Source organism: Branchiostoma belcheri, unplaced genomic scaffold, assembly GCF_001625305.1.
Source record: "Branchiostoma belcheri isolate BF01 breed outbred unplaced genomic scaffold, Haploidv18h27 scaffold32, whole genome shotgun sequence".
In the NCBI taxonomy this organism is placed as follows: Eukaryota; Metazoa; Chordata; class Leptocardii; order Amphioxiformes; family Branchiostomatidae; genus Branchiostoma; species Branchiostoma belcheri.
The window spans coordinates 958,624-982,981 of record NW_017803932.1 but is presented as its reverse complement, the minus strand read 5'-3'; the positions used below and the strand labels follow the sequence as shown (position 1 = coordinate 982,981).

At 39.9% G+C, this 24,358-nt stretch overlaps 2 protein-coding genes across 4 annotated transcripts in view; one reads left to right on the top strand and one right to left on the bottom strand.

The window, feature by feature from the left end:
- Positions 1-91: 91 nt before the first annotated feature.
- Positions 92-14,928, top strand: LOC109474931 (mitochondrial basic amino acids transporter-like). Of its 2 annotated transcripts, XM_019775427.1 has the most exons (5): positions 93-739; positions 7,506-7,549; positions 12,083-12,166; positions 12,448-13,178; positions 14,425-14,928. In XM_019775427.1, the coding sequence occupies exons 1-5, from the start codon at positions 706-708 to the stop codon at positions 14,432-14,434; spliced, it is 903 nt and encodes a 300-aa protein (XP_019630986.1). In that variant the 5' UTR covers positions 93-705; the 3' UTR covers positions 14,435-14,928. The 2 variants fall into 2 exon arrangements, with proteins under 2 accessions (XP_019630985.1, XP_019630986.1); XM_019775426.1 differs by lacking the exon at positions 14,425-14,928 and having other exon boundaries at positions 92-739; positions 12,448-14,166.
- LOC109474925 (sphingolipid delta(4)-desaturase DES1-like) overlaps positions 14,680-24,358 on the bottom strand; it is a 14,505-nt gene continuing 4,826 nt past the window's right edge. Inside the window, exons 1-6 of one of the 2 annotated variants that reach the window (XM_019775421.1) lie at positions 22,895-23,099; positions 20,596-20,699; positions 20,089-20,307; positions 19,269-19,484; positions 18,752-18,955; positions 14,680-18,349 (exon numbers count right to left, since the gene is read on the bottom strand). In XM_019775421.1, coding sequence (XP_019630980.1) covers positions 18,173-18,349; positions 18,752-18,955; positions 19,269-19,484; positions 20,089-20,307; positions 20,596-20,699; positions 22,895-22,976 — 1,002 coding nt within the window. In that variant the 5' untranslated portion in view covers positions 22,977-23,099 and the 3' untranslated portion in view covers positions 14,680-18,172. Of the gene's footprint in view, positions 18,350-18,751; positions 18,956-19,268; positions 19,485-20,088; positions 20,308-20,595; positions 20,700-22,894; positions 23,100-24,358 lie in introns of those variants that run through there. The other variant, XM_019775422.1, reaches the window with a different exon arrangement.

Here is a 24,358-nt window from a genome sequence, read left to right as displayed (position 1 = left end):
TTTTGTCGCCCTCGTGTTTACGAAATTTATTGCAACCTTTGAACTTCCGGGATTTCGCAGTGGCTGATGGTCTATGTAAGGTCAGAGGTCAATACCCACGCTGACACATTTGGAATCTCGTGTTGCCTGGAGGGCGCACCGGCGATCAAAGGACCCCTCGTCTCTGTTTGTCCCCATTATTTGATCTCAACAAACGTCACAAGCACGGCTAACATGTAACCCACGTGAGGCCTGAGTCCGACGTCCGACGATCTACACCGTTACCGCAGTTTTGGAGGAGCGCACAGACACGGAAAATTCTTCGGGGATCAAGCGCGTGTGAGCCGCGTCACAGAAGCGCGTGATACGTATCGCCCTCAAAGGGCAACGCAACAAAAAACAGTCGACAGGCCCGGCGCGCTTTCTCTCTTGGTAAACTGATACGTTGGAAAATTCCTATTCGTCATTGGGTAAAGAGACCAGCCTTATGACTTCCGGATGTTTCCACGTGTACTAGACCTTTTGTGACAGTGAAAGGAAGCTGTGCTTGTAAGGATCACTTCCTCGTGAAAGCGCGCGCCCTACTTCTCTCCCCGGGACGTTTTGAGAGCTGTGCCCCATATACCGACACAGGCCATTCCTTATAAGTGACCGTAGCGAGAAACTGATCCTTTGAAGCTACTGGAATTTCTGCGGCTGGAAAACTGATCTGTCGAAGTGGCGGGAATGGCGTTAGACTTCGTTGCCGGTTGTCTCGGAGGTAAGTGTGGGTGACTCATGACTGGGTTTAGAAACCATTACCAAAGACTCTCATGACAAAACTCAGATTTCCCGTAATTTTTCTCAACGTTTCCTTGGTTTACAGAAAGAGAACTAAACTTGTGGGAATGGCTACTTTCATCCTTCTATTTGTAGATTTTACAGTCGATGCCGTTGCACCTGTTGCATTCAGAGTAGTGAGTTTTTATTTTGCCCTAAAAAATTTGTGCCGTGAGGTTAAACCTTTTCTTACTCTAAGGGTTCCCCAGACACCACAGTTTCACTCGGCAAAGTTCGTCTCCAGTTTGCCGGTAAACCGAAAACGTAATGTATCCATGTGTTGGCCATGGACTAAATGGGGCTCCTATCCTGTAAAAATAACCTAATGAAACGACACAAATTTGAAATGCCATGTGATTTGTAGATCTTAGAATTCAGACGAATCATTCTCGTTCGTTGTCTTGAAAAGATAATGATGTGCTTGGTTACCCATTTTGTTAAGGTGTGTATTTTAAGGGCACTAAAACAATCAATGTCTTTCAACACAAAAAGTATGATACTATATTGATAGCTACATAGAAGTCAATAGATTTTAAAATCACTTAAAATTTAATAATACATGTAAAAGTACAATGACAAAGTAATGTCACAATGTTTTTATCCAAATCAAATGACCTGGTTATCCTACAGTTTTTGAGGGCCTGTCTGATGATTTTTTGCAAAGCCCTCAGGGGTTCTTTACCATTGTTTTAGTTGTCACTCATGTCAGCCTGCTACAGTCATGAACTCACTCACACCCACACGGCACACCCACCCATCAGTCAAGTTTTAATACACGTGTATAAGATTTGATTTTTATATGGCAGAACTGAACTGACAGTTGACAATTTTTAGACAAGTAGCTTCTGTTGCTGCTGCCTGTTGGCCTGAAGGGTTAATGCAACAGTGAGCTGTTATACACAGCAGCCATTCAAGTCACCATAAATCTTGAAATATACACTGTGGTTTTATGTTCTCAGTTTTACAATGACCTCCCAACCAAGAAATCACCACACCATGATGAATATTTGTTGAGTAACACACTGCAAACTTAAGACACAACTAACACTTTCTTCCCCCTCCTGTTAAATCTAATCCTAGCAAATATAAATGAAGTTACAGTAGATTAGATTGAATAGATAAGCTGACTGTTGATCTATGGTATGTGTATTGACATCCTGGTGGTGTTGAAATCCACGTCAGCAGTTTGTCTTCTGGAAGTTCTGGTTATGGATTCAGTTTGGGTTCTGTTTTATCTGTCTTTTCCAATATATTGCTAGAATCTCTGATACCTCTCTGATAATCTCTGTACCTATCACAATTTTACTAGGACAGGCCTGCTGAACCTCCAGTCCTTGACAATATTTTAAGTTGTAAGATGATTTAAAGTATGCAGGGACCTGTGTCCTGTGATCGGAGGGGAAAGGATATGTTTGCAGTTTAAACAAACATAGCAATGTAATTTAGGACTATATACATGAATAACACTGCCACAAATTATTAGAGTTGCAGTATGAATCTTGAGAGACAAGCACTAATACCATTTTAGCTCCATGCCAATACACAGCGATCCTAAGTAGGATCCGTCTATTATTATTATACCAACAATCCCCTAATTTTCAACTCAAATACCTAACAATCCCCTCATTTTCAACACAAAAGGATTTGGCTTTGATAATGGTAGCATCAATTATCAAGGGTTAATTGCCCAAACTTGTTGCTGGAATGCCAGTTTTTTTTTGTATGGTGAAGTCAGCAGAGATAGGGATAAAGTCTGGTATAGCAAAAGAAGGTTTGTTGTTTTGGCTCAGTTCTGGATTTCAGATTATGATCACAGAATGAAAAGTCATTTCCTTCCTTGTCTGTGAAGGAAACTTGATGAAAGTTTGATTGGTAAGAAATTCGACAGGCTTCCTGTTAATCTACCGTGAAGGTTTTCTGGTAATATTGACACAGCCCTTTTCTGTACAAACTTTGACCCAACATTTTTGCTCCATTACGCACCTTTAAACAACATTGTAAACATTGTATGAGAAGCCTGAAGGCATAGGTGGAGTCCCCTGGAGATTGTTGGGTAATTGTGGACACAGGGAAAACAACACCTTATGTGGTAGCAGGAAGGACCAATCATAGTGCAGGATTGGTGGGTGTGTTGGGGGTGTGTCACATGTTTTGGCTAATGGCCAAATTATGTTGTTGATCTGAAGACTTTGACAGTACAATGTACATGTATTAGACTAATTTACTTGCTAATTGTAAAAGAATAACTAGTTTAGGATGATATTCAATATGATATTAAAGGAATAGAATATTTCTATAATACTATATAGTCCTAGAGGCAACATAACAAGTGTTGTTGCTTACCTCATTCATTAATTTCATATAAAGAATCTACTGGTGAAATCTGCAAGGAAGTCACTGCCCTACAAGCACCAGTCTGTAAGAAAGATTGATAGCAATTGTAAATGATATTGATCAGTGGAGCTTTACAGAGCATACTGTACGTAGTGCCCTTTCAGGCTCGTTCACCTTTGTAATGATTATTACACCAACACTTGTGCAATGTTAACCCTTCAAGTGTTTATTTTACTCTGCTTACAAGTTACACTGTGTAACAATATGTGTAATGCTGTGTATCTGTCACAGTGTTGGTTTTGTTGTCTTTTATTGTGACTGATGATAAGTCTATTATACATAGATGGATCCGATGAGTTGAGAACGTTACGTTCTCAGTTTGCTACTAAGAATAGTTTTCTAAATGTCTGAGTTGATAGACACTAAAACTTGTGTGTACTGTTGTACCTCGTGTCAGGTTTCAAAGTCTAAGGTTACTTGTGATAAGCTGATAACGAACGAACAAAAACAGCATACCATACTTTGAACAACAAAATCCTTTTTATTTGGAAAACTGATACAGTAGATATATTCAGATGCAAAAAGTGATGTTTGGTAGTCACATTGTGTACCTTTCTGTTTTGATTACATGTTGATACAATATGATTGAAAAGGCATAAATAACATAAACACGCTTGTGACAGAGGTGTGTTTACAAGTTGTGCACATACTTCAGTGTGAAGGTTGTTTAAACAAAGAAGTATGAATAGTGAACCGTGGGTGTGAACTGTGATCCTTTATTGGCATGAAGTAATTTGTTTTTTTGCACCAAACAACTGATGACGCACATCTTACATTGTACTTTTCACTGAAATAGCAATCACTCTAAGAATTTAAAGATAGTTTGGTCCCAAAATTCCTCCCTGAAGAACATAATTATGCATCAGTACTAGTTTCTCTGGTACAAACTTAGACATAGTCATTTTTCTCTATTATATTTTTATACACTCTTTTTCTGTCCTGTCCTGTTTAAAAGTCCTTTTTTAATATTGACATAATTTCAAATCCTTTATTATCCCCACCTTTTGCAGGAGAGGAGTCTGTTTTTTACATTGTAAAATACACTTCCTGCAGACCATACTAGTACTACTTGCTGCGTGTACAATCAGTTCTGGTTTGTCTGCACCAAATTTCTCCCAGGGCCAAATGAATGATAGGAGCTGTCCAGAATGGAGTAAATGATTGCCAAGTTGTTAATAGGTCAAGAGAGGTCCAGTTGATACCACCAGAGGTTCTTTATTCTTTTGACATCTACTGATGAGTTTTAGATTGACTCTAATTGCTGAAATGGACCGTTTATTGCTTTATGGGGAGAGTGTGGCAGGACAGTGATGTTAACACATATTTCCTGGTGTTCATTATGATTACCTACAGCACTGCTGAGCTTTACCATGTAATGTGCTAAATTTACCATGTCAGCAGGGATGGTTTGAGCTGTATGTTACAGATAATCTGTTTAGACATGGGGGCAAGCCATACAGTTAAATGGATTTTAGACTCCCTCACAAGCGGAATCAAGGAAAGCTGGTAAAATGTTACTGCCAAGATGTTGGAGAATCATATCATTTTCTGACTGGCATGCTAAACTGCCATCAAAGCTGTTTGTCAGGAAACATTATGCTTTTCCATCCCAACATCTGCTTAAAGCCTTGGCTGAATTTAGTGTTTCCAGTTGTGCCTAAAACTGTAAATGATTCCAAGAATGATTCTGAACATTTAATAAGTTAATACATTGTACAAAAGTGTATATCCACATGCCCATGTCTCATGATCATGCTCCCTTCCACCTTTATTGTTCACAGTCCACCACCTCGCATCATCATAAATTAGCCCTCCTGAACAAACATTTGCACATGTGATGGGTTTCTAATGAGATCCCAATGGGATGCCAGCAAATGTGTGCCTGTTGGGATGTGACACACAGACATTCATCATCAGGAACAAGTCTCATCTGTATTCCACTCAGCAGGCTGTGAAATGCTGCCATGCTTCCCTAACTACCGCATAAATACATACAATATACATCTTTTTCCTCGTATAAATCTAATGATGCGCTAGATAAAGTTGGTTCTTGTCAAATGGCCATGTACCCGTACATTATAAATGAAGTCATATAAGCCTGCATTACACAGCTCCCCCCATGAGTCTGTGAGCTCTAAAGGACATATCAATATTCTAAAACAAGCGTCAGTCTCAGAAAACATGCCAAACATGAATATGTAAAGTAGTTTCACTTTCAACACTGTCTGTGTACAAAGGCCCTTGTGTGGTCCTATAGACGCCTTCTTTGTGGAGGAGAAATTTGAATTTCTCTTTTGGTCTTGACCAGAATCTTACATATACATATGTAACGACCATAGCTGACCTATCTACTACACATACTTGCTAAGTCAACTTTTTTCATCCATCGGTTTTGTGGTTGAGAATACAAGCATGTAGCATTTGTCTCTGTTTTATTTCTTCGAAGAAAAGCCACCCTGAAAGAAAATACTGGTGCCAATAAAAGGATGGCAGCTTGCATTAGACATATGTTGAATGAAGATAATCAGGGTAGATGATTCACATTCGTTGTTACATGTGTTAACATTTTTCTTGATATGAAATGTGACCCCACATATACTTCAACCCCCTCTTGCTAAGGGTTTCTACCTTGTAGACACATGTACCTAATACAGTAGCTACTGGTAACAGAGAAATTACATGTAGCTTGAAGTTTGAGAAGGTTAACCACAGTATGGGTTATACCGTAAATATAATAGGATTTTCACTCTGGCTCTCCTAAAGCTGTTATCTATAATAAGATTTTCACACATCATCCACTGAAGCTACTTGTCAGGATCAAAAGGCTACAGGACCAACCACTAAGAAGAATATATGCTCAGATAAAAGAAACAAATGTCCACATACTATGACAGTGTAAGGGGTAGAACATTTTAAACCAGGCCAGTTGATTCAAACATCTGTTATAGCAAGTTTATGTTTGTAAGAAATTGACAAATAGTCTAAGATGTTATTTGCTTGTTGTTTATTTGATGTACTTCTCGTCTTCTGTAACCAAAATAGTTGTGGAAAAATTATATGTATAGTTTTTTGCAAATGTTTGTATGTAGTTGTAAGGGGCCTGCATGCTCTTTTACATACAAGTAGAGTGTAATCAGCTGTTTAATTCCATATAATTCATGTCCAGACTGCGGAGGTTCAATGTAGAGTGTGCGCATAATTGGTGCATTCTATGTAAACAGTAATTTAGGCTATACCAATTTACCGTTATTTGTTGGTTTCTGGGAATTGCTACTTCAAAAAAATCACAATATTGAAAAAATATTTCTACCCACAGGCATTGCCTCTGAGGCAGGCCCACAGTGTATATGTCATACTGGAAATTGTAAGAAATTGGATGCCCTACTTTTAGACAAAATGCCCTAAAGACGCAATAATGATAGTATTTTCATCCCATTTTTCCCAGTAACACTGAATGTGGCCACTGCCTTTCCGGAATGCATTGATGGTAAAAGCCACCCCTATGCAGGCCCCATACATATGTATATTGATAACTTTCATCTGATATTTCCCCAGGCCTGTGATGCTATTTTTCCCAATTTTCCACAACCATGCCCCCTCCTCCATCACCACTCTTCATAGTTTGCCCAAACTCACCATGCTAACTAGGCTACCGGCCGTGCAGTAACTGTGAAAGTCACCTGTGTAAATGATAGCATGTCTTTGCCAACTTTTATACGGTACATAACTTGCCCTTCACAGTTCAACCAATAGTGAAGTACATGTTCAGTGTTCTCTTTAGGTCTATATTTTTCTCCATCTGCTCAGTTTGCCATTCAAAGCTCTGTGACAGGCACTGAATTAGGCACAAATAGGAATCTAGGAGGGAAATTTTAAACTTGTTAACCCTCTGAAATGCTATTTCCCACATTCTGAGGGGCAAATTTCAATATTTAATTTAATAAGATTAGCCAACACTTACATGTACCACAACGATAACTGCTGCTGTGGTGCTGTAAAACCTGCAGACGTGATGAAGACATGATGGAGTTCCAATTTTTGTCCATTAAACAGTTGGAATTTTTGTTCGCCCTGATTGAAAATGAGGTGACTCGATAGAAGCTAGGGGGGGATTTTGAATTAACTGTTCACATGATGTAGTACAATATGTAAGTATATTTTTGGGGCATAATTGTGTTGTGGACTATTGTGTAAGTAGCAAAGAATCACACAAAATTGGAGATATATTCATGCTATCTTTAGATCAAAACAACTTGCCTTTGTTACATACCAAAATAACAGATTTTACAAATTGTCTCCTTTTTCTTGAACAGGTGCAGCTGGTGTACTGGTGGGCCATCCTTTTGATACTGTAAAAGTGAGTATTGCCACTTTCCATTCCTACCAGATGCATGACATTCATATCAAATTTGATAATTTTTTGGTTACCGTAAATTTGTAGTCCAACTGTTAATGTCACCTAAAACTTCCTTTTTATGTACAATTTATTCCTATGTTCGTACATATATTTTAGGCTCCCATGGAAATCAGACATTTATGGCAAAAGTGGACCTTCCAATTTTTGTCAAGATTGATGAATAGATGAATGGATAGAATGAAGACTTAAGTCTCTTCCAGTAGTTACTAAAATCTCATATAGTGACATGTACATGTAGTGACAGTGATAGACACACCCACAGAAGCCAATGTACCTCTGGTTTATTCTAATTAGGCACATTTAAAACCATCCTTGTTAGTTCATAATCTTTCCCTCCATGAAGGTAGTGAAGGATTGATTTTGTCATTTCTGTATGAAGGGGATCTGTCATCTCTGATCACATACCCGTCTTCCCAAAGGTGCCATACAGGTCAAAGGTGGGGTGTTACAATACAGTTGTACTTTATAGTGACCCCAACAGAGCTATCTCTTCTGACAGGAATAGGGGCATTTTTCTATCGCAATAGAAGCAACATCTGGAGTAACATGAGATTATACAATGTACTCACACTGTTATAATATATCATGTCATGAACTTCCCTATCATAATACAATCATGCCCCTGTATTATATGAATATATCATAGATATCCACTCTCTCCTGAAAGATTGGGGACCATATGCTGCTACACAGACTCATTAATCTTCACACAAAAGGTAAAGGTGATCGCAAAAATTCCCAGGAGGGATAACAGGCCATCAATTTGGGTGTAACCGCAGATGATGGTGTAACCAGGTGCCGATTTCTATGGATTTATGCAAGCTGCCGCTGTTGTATTGTTGCAGCATAATCACAGAGAAGTGATCAATATGTCCAAGGCCAAAGTAACAGTCTGGCACCAATACTGTAATAACGCTCTGATTAGGTGACAGGTGAGTTGTTATTGAAAATTAATGATGATGAATTGTTCTGACAGCACAATACATTGTGGGTAGGGGCCCCTGTACTTTTTTTAGTACACAGGTTTTATTTACACTACTGGCAGGGGACTATATTATTAGAATCTCATGCAGAAATGTTCATGGCATATACTTAAAATCTTGAATGGATTGCAGCATTTCTATTGAACTATTTAACTGCAAAATTAGAACACAGCTGAAACATTCCTGCATAAGAAAATGAATTTACAGAAAAAGCCTGCATCAGTGAGTCTATGAAAATAGTGACGCTGCCTGCAAAACTGCCAGCACACACTGTTCATGCCCGGGGCATGTGCACATTCCATCTGTTGTCTGCTTGGAGACAGCTGTAGTCCCAATATCTGTCTTTATTGATTTACTTTTCACTAAAGTTACTGATGGCATAATGGAAATATGCAAAACGAGAGAAAAAAGGAACCGACTGATGACCTTCCCAGTTTGTCCTTTGGCTCAATGAAGGCAATATGTTACTGAGGTCTGAGTATAACCTGGTTCTTATGCCAAGGTAGATTTTGGAAAGGTGACCTGTTTCTGGAAAATATAGTACAAATGGAAATTTTAGCTTGTACATGTACAAGAAGAAAAGGTGAACATAACCAAGAACATGAAAGATAGCATCAGCTGTCATAATTCCAATGGGTACCCTTAGAGTCCCACCGTGGAAAATGTTGTTATCTAGGTCATTTCAAGATTGTCTTGAACGCCAAAATTAAGTGTGCATACCTTGGCATTACTGATGCTTCTTTAGTGGATCTCTTTAGATTGACCTTCTTATGTGGCTGTCTTAAGATTCCTGGCATTCAATGTCTTCTATAATGCATTATCCCGAGACAGGCTGACACCATTGGTGTCAAGACATCAATACTGGTGAGACATTTCCACTGGTATCAGATCAATAGATGTGGAACAGTCATTACAGTGTAGTCTCTACATTGATATCATGCCAAGATGGTGTTAACATCCTCATTTTATTGCCCACTCACTAAGCCTTGGGGACCGTAATAATATCTGTAGAAACACTCAGGAAGATCAGAAGCACTCTCATCACTGGTGACCCACATCTCGTGTCTCCACATCAGACGCCGGCGTCGGAGGGATTTCCACCGTGTTGAACAGTTGCTACGGCTACTAGAGGGAAGATGATGGGGTATTTGCACCAGGGTCCAATTTACATCAGGACCAGAGCATAACCTGAATTATATACCATGCCATTTAGGATGGTAATTTAGAACTTCAAATTATCACAACCATGGTATGTTTCTTACACAGATATAAAGTTCACACTTTCGCTCTGCGACTAATCCGTTTGTCAAATAACGCAACGATACGCAGTAACATTACACAGATGACATAGACATAATTGACACATTTTTAGTTTATACTGAAGTCCCGTGACAGAGACATGTGACAGGCATGCCGACAGTGTGGATACGGTATGTCTGTCAATGTGCCAGCCCCAGGCAGGGGTGACAGTCACAAGGCATTGTCGACCTTTGACATCCTGTAAGATTTTGTGATTGATTTCTATGCAGCAACAAATGATATCTTGGTAGAAATATAACTGCTATATGTCAGGATGGGATGATATTAAATATCTGAAGACAAAACTATTACTCATTATAAAACAGTTACTTTTGTATCGATAAATAACATAGTGCACAATTTACATAGTGCTTCACCACTTTTGCTCAGTCCGAGTCTATGAATTGATAAATTGTGTCATATGATATCAGCATGATGAATACTCTTATTTCCCCAAAACCAGTTCAAAACCCAGTGCCAGTTTTTTAGGAGCAGTGCCGCTGCAGTGGAAACATTTGAGGTCACTAGAGTTGTCTTCCATGTTGGGGACGATGCCAAAATTCATGAATTTGTCTAAAGGCAGGATAGTTCTTCTTTATATTTTAGTCACTTGTCTACCAAATACACTTTTCGTGATATTCACAAAAAATTCTTTTAAGCTAGTATAGTCATGTAAAGTAGATAAAGGGCTTCACACCATCTATCAAAACAAACTCAGAGTTTCCCCTTGTAGGGATCCAACAGTCTGCTTCCTATATAGCCTGACATTCTCTGCATGTGACAAATGTGTGGGGTCAAAGAAGGTGACAAAATATGATGGTGGAAGAAAGAAATCCATGTCCATTACAGCAAGTCATCCGGAGAAAATGTCTTATTGATCTGTCTTGTGGATTCTGAGGTGCAGCGACCTTGTATGATTGAAGTCTTTCATAATTCATTATCGGAAATGACTTTTTATGGCGGGAAAGGATGTGGGACCTGACATGTGTTTGAAGATGAATTCCAAGTTTGAAAAGGATTTTGTGGTTTTAAGCTGGGAGTCCGACTGATGTTTCACCCTGTGAACAGACTGAAAACACACGATTACTCAACTATAGTATAGGGTACATATACAACATTTATTAGTAAGGATGTACATAGATATCACATAGGAATACAAATATACAGAGAATTTGTACAGTAGAGAAAAACCTCACCAACAGCGTTGATTGTTGTATGATAATTGTTTACATTCTACATAAATTTTTATACAGTACTGTATTTATAACATTACAACTGGTAACAGAATCAACTTTATATTTCCATAAATCAGCTAGAGACAGCCCTGTGACTGTCCTGTATTGTAAGTGGTTGATAAATCTAGAGCCAAAGAGCTAACATACAAGATGGAAGGACGGAGAAGTACCACTATGCCCCCAATTGGGTCATATTGACATTTTATCAGCTATATTTGGTGTTCTTGTTATCCAATCCCATCTGAGGCCCGACACCTACATAGTTGCACTGACCCTGTCCACTGTGTCTGTCCTACATGTAAATAGACAGTATGTATACTTGTAATATATGCAGCAGTTGTATCTGGTGTGAGAGTGACTACTGTGACAGGCACTTTAGGGATGCCAGAGATTACAATTGTCACAGCTTTTGAGTCTTGTTAGTTCTATACATCAAATCAGATGTGTTTCTTGGAACAAAGGCTGGAGAAAAAGGAATTGTCTTGCCATTATTACAAACAGAACCTGCAGTGTATTCCGTTATATGTCAAATTGCTGCCTCTTAGCTTACAGACAAATGTATTTCCTTAATGTCATCACTGTCACGTCTTTCCAAAAATAGGCCACTTTGAAAGCAAATTGTTTGCCAACCAATCCCAATTGTTGACTATTACATGTATACAGGTATTATAAATATCTTTACAGCTTTGGATCATAGCATCAAATTGATGCTTTGAATGAATGAAGCTTCTGTTTGAACTTGAAAGGAAAGCAAAGTATGAAAATATCTATCATGGTTATATTATTATTATTATAACAACCAAAACATTGCCATAAAGAGCTAGTGGGCCTGAAGCTGCAGTTTGACTAAGAAAAGCTAGGGGAGCTTTTTGTATCACTACTCTTCCAACACATGCAAGTTGTATACTAGTTTACTAACTGGCACTGATGGTCAGCTGTCTTCCCTGTACTTCCAGGTACGTCTACAGACACAGTCGGCCACTAATCGCCTGTACAGAGGCACCTTTCACTGCTTCGCAGAGATTATCAGAAAGGAATCGGTGAGTTTTTACATGATAATAATGTTATGTAATAAAGAAACAAATCAAGGTATATGTTTATAGGAGGACTCAACAGCACAGGCCAGTGTTATTTTCTAAAAGAACACATTTTTATTAATACAAACTCAAGATTGACAAGGAACTGGGAACTATTTATAATTCAGTACAGTCAGTTGTACAGTTTAGAAATCCTACATGGCTTAGGCAAAAAGATAGACAGATGTGATGAAGCCTGACCAATATATGTCTTCCTTAACCTTGATTTTTTCTCATGATTGCAGGCATTCGGCTTGTACAAGGGCATGACCTCACCTCTCATAGGTTTAACCTTCATCAACGCTATAGTGTTCGGAGTGCAGGGTAACGTGATGCGTGTGATCGGCGAGGGAAGCGTACTGAACAGTTTCCTGGCAGGCAGTGCGGCGGGAGCTGTGCAGACTCTAGTGTGTTCGCCCATGGAGCTGGCCAAGACCCGCATGCAGCTCATGGGCATGGGACAGAAAGCCAAGACCAGGAAAGAAAAGGATGTGAAAAATTCTCTGGACTGTCTGTTGAAGATCTACAGGAAGGAAGGGCTGAAAGGTTGCTGTAGAGGAATGTACCTTACTATATGGAGGGAAACCCCTGCCTTTGGTGTTTACTTTGCTACATATGACGTTATCTGCCAAATGCTGTCTCCGAAGGACCCCAATGAGCACATCGGGATGCTCCCACTCATGTTTGCGGGGGGAATGAGCGGGATCGCCTCGTGGATGTCCACATATCCCATCGACGTCATCAAGTCGCGCATCCAGGCAGACGGCGTGGGGGGCAAGAACGTGTACAAGGGGACGTTGGACTGCTTTGTGCGCAGCTACCAGACGGAGGGCTGGACGGTTTACACGAGAGGACTGACCTCCACACTGATCCGGGCGTTCCCCGTAAACGCAGCCACCTTCACCGTCGTCACGCTGTTCCTGAGGGAGATGAGGCCGTCGCAGCCCGTGGACACCACCCTGTCCAAGCCCCATCTGTACGAGAAGTAGATACAGTAATAGGAGACGTATAGTGCCTGGCTGCTTGAATGTGTCTTTGGCTGAGGTTTGAACTTTTTAGGGCATTCAGCTGCTAACAACTTTTTCTGGAGCTGAACTGTGTGATTTTCTAGACCTCTTCTTCCCCTTGCATGGTAGAGTGTGCCATTTCTTGTAAACGTTGTGGATGCAAAAACAAGCCTTCCTTCTCAATCAAAGAATGCATGTATCAGCTTGTATCTAACTGGTGAATGAGGCATAGTTGTGATGGTTTTTGATACAGTATAAGAAGTGCTAGGGGATGGTCCAAACAACTTAACCCACCACTACATGTATTATAAGTTTGCTTGAAATATCAGACTTCAACTGTTTGCCTTGTTAAGTGATGCATGTACAAATCATATCAAGCAAGCATCCTAACTACAATCTTTGTACTCGAGACATAACTCCCTCACATACATTGTATTTTCTAAAAATGAAAACTTATTTCCCATGATCTGTTTAAGTCCTGAAAAGACAGCAAAGTTCATGATTCTCAGTTGTAGTCAGAAGTCATTAAGATACCATGGTGCTGCAATACAGTTCTCAACAGTAGTTCTTGTGAACACAGAAGTTCTCGTGAAATTAAATAAAAACTGAGAGGGGGGCAGGCAGGGCCACAAGATACTAGTACTGCCCTCCCCTCTACGACCTGACAGGGAAAATACACCAAACAAAGAACTGAGATTTTGTTGCCTCAATGAGGAGCTCCCTAGCCAGATGTATTAAATTACTTGCTGTTATCTATCTTCACAGCAATATTAGAATTACTCTCATGGTGCAAATTAACAGCTCAAGGTTCAAACTAGAAAAAAAGGGGTTTTAAGATATTTGCCGCAATAATGTGGGGCATGATTACAGGTGTTCTGGTGAAACTGCTATCTTATAGTCCTGGACTAAAAAAAAACACTAGCAATTTGCAGAAAAGTTTTCAAGACACAAGAAAAAGATAAAAACAACATGCAAATTGGCAAGCTAAGAAAGAATACATGGTCAATAATTCTGGTATGAATCAAATTACAGATTTGTATTTTGAGCCATGTGATACCATAGATATCAAGGAATTAAATTTGTTTTGAATGATTTGAATATTGGTGGCGGGCAGGAGTCATTGGCGTGGGGAGGTGGGTAGTTCATCCAATCACGTGCAAGTTTGCATGTTCGGAGATTGAAGGGACTGGCTCACCATGCTTGTTTTCCTTTCAGTGAGTCTTGACCAGCTACCGAACAGTGTGTCCACTAGAACTGTACCAAACTGAAGCCGTTGCCTTACAAAACAAACTGGTGTACTGTGACCGGACAGGTATCCATTGTGTGTTGCCAGTACCTTTCAGGAATTTAAGTCAGACCACTATTTATGCAAGACCTGACATTATGACATTTCCAATTGCCATATTTAGAGTTTTGTGTAAGGTCAGCAATTTATAGTCTTGTTCTGAACATAATCATCATCTGAACATAAAACAGATGAAAGAAAAGTACAACTCTGTTATGTGTGTCTATCTTCGTCCAAATTATATGTACAGGTGAATTTTTTGTCAAAAGCATTTCATTGACCATCTTTTATGTTGTCTTCTGCAATATTCTCTATGAAGAAGAACAACTCTGCTCTATGAAATTATTCTCTATCATGATGATTGTTTCCTTCTAGTATGGGTTGCACTTATCATTACTTTCAATAGAAAAGTGTTAACACCAGTTGTACATTTGCCCTCTAGAATATCATCAGATAAAGAGAATAATAATATAGATATATATCACGTATGCACTGGAATGGGTCCAAAATGTTACTACACTTATATTGTACTGATTTAAGTTATTATGACAGTTTGTTGGTATATAAGCGATAAATGTTAATATTATTGTTTGAAGGATATTTTGTGGATTATTGTTGACTCCACGTTATGGTGAATTTTATTGAATGCATATAGAATCATGTTGGTTTGTCCAAATGATTTGTTACCCTTGTTTTTAAGGCATGTATTTTCTTTGTATATTATTGGTGACAACTATAATTATTCATATCATTTTAGGTTGCAGTGAATTATTGGTGGTTTTTGACATCGGGTTATGTTAACACCAATCATGTATACATGTCTCAACCATCCAGAGATCTAATGTTTGATGTCAACTAACTACTTTCACAATGAAAGTATTGTTTTAGGCTGCACAGATTAAATAGGGAGGTTGTATGTATTTTGTTCTATATATTAAAGTAGGAAGGATTGGAAATGAGTGTGCAGAGATTGGGTTTCAGTTGATTGACAGGGTTGTGATTCAGTATACCCTGGGCAGTAGGATGTGGTATGAGGTTGCCAGCAATGTGTACTGTGTAATCATGGTATGAAACATAAACCATGGTGTAATGGAGGAGTAAGATACGTCATACATTTGTATGAGTAATAATCCATTCTATGATGTAATTCAGTTGGGTATTTCCCCATGATCAGTAGCCTGGGTGCCATCCCCAGTAGGCAAATACTACTGGGGATGGCACCCAGGCTACATGATCAGACCATTCAGTTCCAATACATTCACTGATACCTGAAAGACTTCTCAAGTCTGTACTCCAAGTTAACATTCTATAACATTCTACATAATCCATGGCTGTCTACGTGCCAAGATAGGATTTGCTAAAGCAGGGGGGTTTGTGGGTGTGAAATCTTTGCAATGCAATCAGGGATTCATGACACTACCAGTGTTAAGAATTCACTTTTGGAACTTGCATGTAGATAAAATGAATTAGCCAGATTAAGAGTTATGGTTATAAGTGGTATGTTGCCACATAACTGTTGAAAATCGAAGTGTATGTTCAGAGGGTTTTTACATATTTTTCTTTGTTATCTTTTGTAATGGTAGACATGATGATCCATTGTCACAACAGCCATGATATTATTGTTAAAACTCTTTAACCTGACATCAAATACTGTCTGCTATGAAACTTGTTGATGACATGGTGCAATATGTTTAACTATGCATAGAGATGCAAGAAGCAGTGTTAAGCTCATCCAACTGAGCCGTAGAAATTATAGGATTTAGTGAAACATGTTTTTTGCAGTCAGAAATAAAATACTGACTGGTTCCCCATTGGAGACATAGAATGGACTTTTTGTGCTGTGAATTTTTTTTTAAGTTTTCAAATGTTGTAAAACTTTTAAAAGTAGTCAGAGAATGTATCATGGGCTTGCCTTTAAATGGCAACAAACCATAGCATGACTAAATTGCACTCCTAGCAGCTGGCCCACCCAACAGTTGCTGCCTACAGAAGAATAGGAGACCAAGTAACCCCCAGCAGTGTTTATGAGATGTTTAACACAGGCTAGCTACAACCACACACCAGCCCAGTGCCCTAATTTCCAAGCAGATGTGAGGATTCAACTCAGTCTCAGTGTCTTAAACCTCATTAGCAACATTTGGTACTCTTTTCTAGTGTTCAATATTTTAAAATTTAACAGTTCACATTCTTCAAGGAGAACCCTTAAGAAATACGATGATGGAAAGGATTACTCTGCTTGGAGATTATCCAGCCCCAGCATACATGTGTACATGACTATATTTCAAGACCCTTGCAGGATTAGGCGGAACTGCAGAAAGAATTAATATACTAGTAGTTACTGTTATCATTGTGACATCTTTGTGAGAGACTTCACAGGTTTCTTCATGGTATGTAATTTGTTAAGTGTTCATTCTTTATTTAGAAGAAACAATCAAATATGAGTATTCACCACTCTAAAGCAGTCTCGTGGAAGGTGCTAATTGCATTGTACAAAATGTTGCAGTGATTAAGTTAAAGAATCGAAGAACATTGACAGTTTGACACAACAACAAAGGTAAAACCTCCACATTTACGTATATGATCTGTTAGCAATTCTCTGGATTATGTCACAACATGGTAAACAAAAATTATATCATGCACATAATTAATACACTTCATCATCAGAGCAGAGGTTTGTGTGAACAAAAAAAATACACTCAAACATTCACATGGTGCTTGGATAGATGTCAGTAACAATCAAATAAATTCAAACAAAAGACATTATTATCACGATGGAAGACCAAGTAAAGGAAACAGTTATTCTAAACATGGAAGGTGTAGGTACATTTACTTGGAAATAGTTGTACAGAATTATTTTTATGAAAATGTGATTAAGGCCAAAGCAGCTGCGTGCTACAACTGTTACACTGAGTGTCTGTATATAGTGTGTCAGTACATCTGCCACAGTGTCATGAAAAATTATCCAGGTATCTAGATATTTGAGCCAAAGGCACATTAAACTTCATAGCCCTGTAGACTACTTCAAACAACACACTTGTCAATACCATGTTTTAACATATGGTTGAGACTTTCTAGGAGTCTTCCCAGACGTATCAATATACATGTACATGCCACACATACAAACATAGAACAAGACCTTTTTAACATGTTGCACTTAATCTTCATGTAGATCACAAATACTAACATTAAGTACATGATTTTCAAATGAAAGTTAATGCCATACATTACATACCAATATATCTCCACTTTGCTTCTAAGTGTACCTTTTCAAAGCGATTCACCAACCCATTTTTGTTTGTTTGTTTGTTTGTTTTTATCTATGAAAACAGGTCTCATCACTTTCGAAAGTATTACTGCATTTATTAAGATTTCATTGTAACAAAAATAAGTAGTATTAAAGGTAGGGATGGTCTTCCTGAAATTTGACTTCACACTTACCCACGTCTCCACTACTGAGTACATGTGCATGTGTATATCCTTCCAAAAGTGATTCACTAGCCCAGTTTTTTTTTATTTTACCAAAACAAGCCTCATCACTTTGATATGAAAGTATCATTGCATTTACTAATATAGATATTCTACTGTACTTAACTCATATCATTCGGTGACCCATTGACCTCCTGAATGATGTACGTCAGCCGGTCTGTATTATACTACTTTGATAAAAGCTGCCGATGATTACATGTCCTTGTCGGGGTCGTCGTCGCAGCTGCCGTTGTCCCTGGCCCGGTTGCTCCGGCGCTTCATCCGGCAGTACGGACCGATGGCCGGGTCTGTGATGAAGTCCCAAATAACTTTCGGCCATGACGAGTGGGAAGGCAGAGGCTCGTAGTACTCCTTAGCGATCTCCTTTAACTACAATGGATGGGAAACAGGCTGGTCTTAATTTGGTGGACCTTTCATAGAAAAAGCATCGGGGGACAGTATATCAGCAACCGATTTAGAAGGAATACACACAGACGCTTTTGTTTCGACCGCAGTTGTCTGGAATGTATCTCTATTCCGTCACCAAAATTATGCATGAAATAAAAGACAATGATGACATTTCAGAACTATATTGCTCAGAACTATAGGGCAATACTGCCTTGACATACGCGGGATGGAGAATAGTTATTTTGATTAACACTTGAGGCGTTTCTGTGCGTTCAACAAAGTTGAAATATTTGGCTTTAGAGCTTTTCAGCTTTGATTCCCGGCGTCTTTCGCATTGGCCTTTTTGAAAAATAAGAAATAGGAAAAACAGTTTTTTACATGTACCTTGGGTAGGTTACATCCTGGAATGTTGGGGAAGTCGTGGTGCTCCATGTGATAGCCCAAGTTAAAGGTAATGGCGTTCATCGGTCCGTAGTACGAGTAGGTCTCCTGACCCTTAATGAACATGTAGTGTTCCGCGATGAAGTGTGCAGCCATGGGATGGAGCCCCAAGCCTAGCAGGGTACCGATAGCCAGGTAGAACAGTGACTGAAAAGTAAAAGGTAAATAACGGGTCGAATAAATCCTCGAGGTTGTCATTAAACCAATCCCAGCAGCCTATTCTCAAAATTATCAGTTTAGCCAGTATAAGAGTGGCGTGTCAGCCGTTTTGTTGGTTAATTTTTTGTTCATCAAATTTTTCAAAGTTCGCAAACTTAATAATTTTGGTCGACCAATATCTCATTTGTCATTTTACAAAAAAGTTGTGAAATTGCAGACGTTAAAGATGCATCGTCCGGTAATGATATTGATATAAAACAGGAATCTGCGCATGCATATGGCGCGTATGAGCGCATCTTACCTTGTAGCTCATGAAGTACACGATGAGAACGTCAGCGATGCCCACCAACACGAGGTTGATGACCTCATAGTCGGTGATGGGTTTTGGCCGCACCACCAGGGGGCGGAGCGAGTAGAACGCGGGCAGCAGGAACACCCACAATGCCTTGCCTAACGAGTTACAGAAGAACTGACCTTCAAACACAGTCGGAAGGTCAGGGTCGAAACCGTCTTGGGCCTGAGTGGTAAAAGTGATAGAAAGAAAAATTTTACAGACTTGAGTGAACATTGTAGATGCGTACGCGTTGTTTCACGCGAGTTTTCAGTCTCTTTTGATAAATACTAATTCTGCGATCGTTCAAGGAATTTCAATTAAAGTACATTTTTCAGTTCAAATCTGTTGCTTTAAGTCTCTGATTTTTGAGTTAATGAATCTAGGGGGTAATCTGACAGGTAACATACGTTCACATGCGGTGGCAAGGGGGAATACCATATATGGAGCGTGGCGCAAAATCTAACGTACCCATACGCGCTGTCCTTGGTGCTGAACAGGCTTCTTAGCGGTAGACCTAGTATTCCTGAAGCCAAACCCCCTCAAAAACGACCTTTAGCAACTAGAATACTAGTTCCTCCATCAAAATCAGCAGTTTACAAACACCTCTATAAGTATCTAGCGCAACACAACCTTTTGTATCGGCTTCGATCCGGTTTCATAAAAGGCGACTGACTCTACAGTTTGTCAACAAGTATTTTGTCATACTATTTGAAAGCCTTAGAAGCCGGGAAAGAAGTTCGAGCTAGTCATTCGCTATTTATATTCTTACGTATGCGTAACAATCTACCTGAAACTTATGATGCTCTAGATGATACTTTTTGAACGAGATGGATGCCGGGAAACCGATGATGACGTTTCCGAAGATGCCGAGGGCCTTGTTCGCTCTGGGCCGAGCGTGTCCGAAGGCGAGGTTGTGGCAAATTTCGTGCCAAGCGACAAGCATGATATGGTTGATGGTCCCTCCTATGAAGTAGGCGGTCAGTAGAATCAGTGGCCAGGAGGAATCCTACGGCAGACATAGAAAAAACAACCAGGCGTTTATTCCTCTGGAGCAGGAAGTTAAGAGATTACTTGGAGACTACATCGTTGCAGATAATTTATTACGTCCTCTATCCAGGGATGGTTACAGGGCCCTGATGATATTGCTAGATCCATCTGCAACACCGCCCATTCATTTATAAAGACTGGTGACAAAAATATTTGGTGAGTCATCTTGTGTGGAACGTTCCCCGGTAGTTTGATATCATGCTTCAGAGTGAATGCTACCAACAGAGAAATTCAGATTCATGTTTACCTTCAACAAGTAGGCTATCGTCAGTTGCACGGCGACCATTATAAACACCCAGTATTTGAGGTTCGGATCGTGCCCCATCAACTTCTTCACCTGGGGATACTTAGCTGAAACAAAGACGAATTAACAAAGGTAAACATTGACGAATTGAGTTTCAAATCCATCATAATCCTGTGTGTTTAGCCAAGACTAACATTGCTCATTCTGTTGACACGTTTACACCAGAGTAGAGCTGGTGGACTTAACACTCAGTATTCGCAAATTCATGGGCGCTTGGATAAAAATGAGGCAATTTCCACAATTACATATGTGTAAAGCTGTTTATTCTCAAAATGCACATCCCGTTGCATGGGGGCTTTAAGGACCCAGTGTAGACAGTCTTCCCCATCGTTGAAGATGATATTTTGTTTAACCAAAGTAAATTATCGCAAGGCTTGCATGCATAAGTTTGTCTTTGGTCTCTCCCTCTGTGTGCTCCAATCACAGTGAGGTTCAGCCGGAGGTTTCAAATGTCGACGTCCACACGCTTAGAAAGGAGCCGCTCCTATGACACACATTGAATTGTCTCTGATGGCAGCAACATAATAACACCTGTCACTGACGCGGACACACCCAACCGCCGAACGCTCGTTGTATAACAGCCCCCACCCCCACCCGGTGGTTTTGTAACTGTTCCGACTGTGAATTTTGGCTACTTTACATTCTTTTCTGAATAATGGCGACAATTACATCTCAATTTGCAGAGGCCAATGAAAAATCACTTGCTCTCTATCTGTTCATCACAACATAAGCGTCAGGTTACAGAGCCGCTCACTGAGACGGTCACGTCAATTTGCGTCGGGTCTAGCTACGACGTGGCTACGACATCGACAGCAAATTGATATCATTCTTAGGGCAGTCGTGGACGTGTCTTACAATATCTGTTCTATGACGTTGTCGTAGATGCTTGCCAGCGGTCGGTTCAGACATATGCCTAGCCTCACACTGAAATCCTACCTCAGCAATACTCTGGGACGAATATGATTGGACTACCCGACAGAAGGGGCCTATGACTAAATATGATCATGCTAAACAGTGCCAACTACAATATGTGAGTTTTAGGCGACAGACGTTTAACCGACCCGTGACACCACAAGGGTCAAACAGAACTTTCTTATGGAACGTGTCGCAAGTGAACCACGGTTGCTGGTCGTACAAGTTACAGCTTCTGTCAACGTTCGTAGCTACTGTTTAACAAAAACGCCCCCTCTCCCTCCCCCTGTCTCTCTCTATATATGTATCTAATATATGTATGTATGCATGTATGTTCATGTAATATACTATGTGGTTTGGTACCCGGTCATTAAAATAAACATCCCTAAGAACAGAGACAACAGCAATATAGAACCGACAGACCCTACAGGTCAATGTGACGTCAGCGTAGTCACATAAAAGTGAGTCAATATTTTTTTGGCAACTGACTTTCTTAACACATGACGTGTCTCACGTACGCTCCTCGCTTTAGCCCAGTGAAAGTACATATTATCTCACGGTTTAATATCTTACCGTTAGATAAACACGTCCGAATAGGCCTGTAGCTAGTGTGGTCCGTGTGTAAACGATTTACCGTGGAAAATCTTCTCCGAAGAAAGGGAGGCCACATGACAAGGGTACACAACCATTAGGACGATAATTATACACAAGCTTATCGCTTCTTGAAGGGTATAACTGACCTTGCAAAATGTCGCGTGACAACATCTTTTAAATACAATAGCCAAGGACATGTTTTATCATGTAGTAAATGAAGATGAGTTTGACAAAGGGATAGTGTATGGGTCTAGCATTTACGGTGGCACGGAAAGCAATAAAGGATTCTTTCCATGTTGTTTCTTTTCAACTGATCATTGATGGACACGCACTGATTTATCACGTTTACATTAAAACAGAACATATCGAGCCGTTTTGATCATGAGAACGTTGACCTTTAGACAAACACCACGAACCTGTTTGCGAGAGTGCTGCATCATCGGGGTGTGTCCACTTTGTGTTTATCTTAGCCTCCATGCCTTGCCAAAATACTGGACGATTCCTCGTTTAAATATCTCACCAGAGCTATTATAATATCTATGACGAAGTGTATATATATAATTGTTAATAGTTCCACAAGAATAACATAAAAGATACAACACGCCTAACCAATAAATGCAACTTTTGGCCTTTCTTATACCCGTCCGCCATTCAAATGCGTAACGTAACTTGAATACCTTGGTACAGATAACTGTTACGCGTCTCATATTCCCTAATTTTCCAATAACAAACTTACCCATGATCTCCTTTCTCCGTGTAGCATGGGGCTCGTCCGTGTAAACCCACTCGAAATCGGTTCGAGAGACATGTCCTCCCATGTTTTTGGCTGTGTCCGGCCGATCGGTGGATGGGTGTGTGTACGTCTGGCGGCTTGAGCGGGTACTGTGCCGTGCCTGCGAACGGAAGACGGTCACGCATAAAGGCAGAGGATAATCCCCGGTGTTTACCTGCCCTGTGGTTACCTGTGCGGTTCTATTTCAGGCGGTGACTTGTCGCTAGGCAACGTAAACACGTGATTTATTTATGACTCAAAAGCGACCAATGACAGAACAGGTGGATCTCTCTGGAATGTTCTGTGACAAGAAGAGAAGAACACCGGAGAAACGTAACCCGGCAATAGGTAGGTCTGTTTTTGCGCGGGAAATTGGGACCGTTTTTACGAAAGACCAAAGGTACAACTTCAACAAGGCTTCATCGGATCAGTTTTCACCGTTCAAAACCCATTTTCACCCTTCAAAACCCAATTTTCACCCTTCAAAACTCAAATTTTCACCCTTCAAAACCCAATTTTCACCCTTCAAACTCAAATTTTCATCGTTCAAAACTTATTTTTCATCCTTCAAAACTCAAATTTTCACCCTTCAAAACTCAAATTTTCATCGTTCAAAACTTTTTTTCACCCTTCAAAACTCAAATTCTCATCGTTCAAAACTTGTTTTCACCCTTCAAAACTCAAATTTTCATCGTTCATCGACTCGTCCCCAGGATACTATGGTTGGCTCTTCCCAGTATGCTTTGCGCGGAGCGCGGTCTCTTTCCCAGGGCAGTCAAATACAAACACGAATACGCTGTTATTCGCTGCAGTCCCGCCGTGCCCAGAACGTAATTTTATATTATACCGGACGCTGTGGAAGGAAACATTTCCAACACGGTTCCAACCGCACCAAGGCACGATTTTCAACCGGCTGTTTTTGTAAGTTAGAATGGGGAGGAGGGCCGGGGGCGTTTCTAAGTACTTAGACTACGTTTCTTAGTACTTAGACTAAGTTAGAGTAGTTTTTTCGTGTTTATAAATTATGTTATGGACAGAGTCCGACAGACTGTTGTTGGTTTGTTGTAACCCCAAAACGTACTGCTCCATTGGTTTTGGAAGTACTTGTATTTGTTTTGAGTGGCGGACAGACGTATATTTTCCGACATAAATTCCCAACTATTTTCCACTGACACAGTTTCTCCAAATTGTTACATAACTGTTTGGCCCTGGGGAACTTTCGGTGGAGAGGCAGCCCCTTTCACAGTTTGACCACAACAATTCAGACGAAAAAACCTAACCGTTACTAAACTTAGAGTAAAAGTAGAAACACTCCCCTCCACATTCTAATTATGCGCAAGGCAAAACATGTCATATCATATCCATAACAATGCAACAGACAGCATATAGGATGATACATTTGGGGAAGGTAGGATACCGGTAGTTCAC